The 1312-nt window shown below is 66.0% G+C and overlaps 1 protein-coding gene across 1 annotated transcript; it reads right to left on the reverse strand.

Annotated features, from left to right (window-relative positions):
* Positions 1 to 45: 45 nt before the first annotated feature.
* On the reverse strand, positions 46 to 768 carry MNEG_13307 (hypothetical protein; the record flags this gene model as incomplete). Its single annotated transcript, XM_014038223.1, has 3 exons — positions 46 to 75; positions 259 to 364; positions 647 to 768. 3 exons carry the CDS (start codon positions 766 to 768, stop codon positions 46 to 48), a joined length of 258 nt encoding a protein of 85 aa, XP_013893677.1.
* Between the last annotated feature and the right edge of the window lie 544 nt (positions 769 to 1312).

Raw genomic sequence — 1312 nt, forward strand, 5'->3', positions numbered from 1 at the left:
GGGGAAGCCAGAGGGGGCGGGGGCGGGGATGTCTGGAACGATGACTCAAAAGGTGCGCCGCTCTGCGTATGCCCGCTGATAGCGGGCCGAAAGCGCGACGCCCAGCGGGTCGCTACTCGCGTCGCAACAGGCTCGTGCGCCGACGGCGTGCGCACGGCTCCCTCACATGATTGGGTGCGCACGCTTTCGCTCATATACACGCACGCGTAAACACACACGCGCACGCGTGCGCGCACGCGCAGGGTTCCACCCCCGCACCGCGAGGACGGCCTGGCCGGTGCCGTGGCTGGAAATGAGGATGAGCATCTTGCTGAAGGCGGACTCGCCCTTGCCCACGGTGCCAGCCAGGGCGGAGATGGCCACCCTGGACGCATGTGTGTGTTTTGTGGGGCGGGGGTGCGTCGACAGGGGCTCAGGTGTGCCGTCCGGGCGCAGGCGTCCCAAGCGTTGCCGGTTCGGAACCTTGTTGCGCCCAGGGCTGGCGACGTGAGGGCAGGCGCGATCGCATTCGTGTGTGTGTGTATTCGCTCGATCACCTCCTTTGCCACGCACAAGTCATGACGCCCCCCACCCCCCACCACCTCCCCATCGCCCCTCGCCCGCACCAAACCCCACCCCAAAATCACATGCGTCCCCCTCCGCGCACCATCCGGTGACCATGCTGCTGAGCTGGACCACAAAGAAAGTGAAGCCCATCACAGCCAGGCCACGCTGCACGACGGCCGCGCTGCGCCCCGCGAACAGGCGCTGGCTCAGGTGGGGGAACATGGTGGCCGCGATCGTCGTCTTGATCACAAACTGCCGAGGAGGGGTTGAGAGGGGAGGGACCGGTGGTTTGACTCTGATCAATCCGGGGACCAAAACACCAGCGTGTCAGATTGACAGGGCAACGGCTGTTTGGTGCACTCCCAAGCGGTTTCTTGACCTCCCATGAGCGATAAGACTCGGCCAGGCGAGTCGGTTGCACGGGTCAACTAGACAACCAATCAGCCAGGCAGCACCCTTGCAGTTGACGAGGCGAGGGCCCGCAAGGGCGGTCCCCCGACCCTCAGGCCACCACGCTAGGTCATTGCAAGGGGGCGCCGCGCCGCCCTCACGTCAAAGTAGGAGACGATGGTGGCGGGAGGGGGCACATACTGCATGGCCGCCACCGCGGGGATGGCCGCGTTGGCCGGGTCCCTGGAGGGGGGTGAGTTTTGGGGAGGGGAGCGGGGTAAGAGGAACAAATTATGCCCAAAACGGAGACGGACAGCCGAGGTAGGAGGGCCCCGCCCTCAACCTCAAGACGGGGGCTGGCCACACCGCACGTGGC

Source organism: Monoraphidium neglectum (assembly GCF_000611645.1).
Source record: "Monoraphidium neglectum strain SAG 48.87 unplaced genomic scaffold scaffold03746, whole genome shotgun sequence".
Taxonomy (NCBI): domain Eukaryota; kingdom Viridiplantae; phylum Chlorophyta; class Chlorophyceae; order Sphaeropleales; family Selenastraceae; genus Monoraphidium; species Monoraphidium neglectum.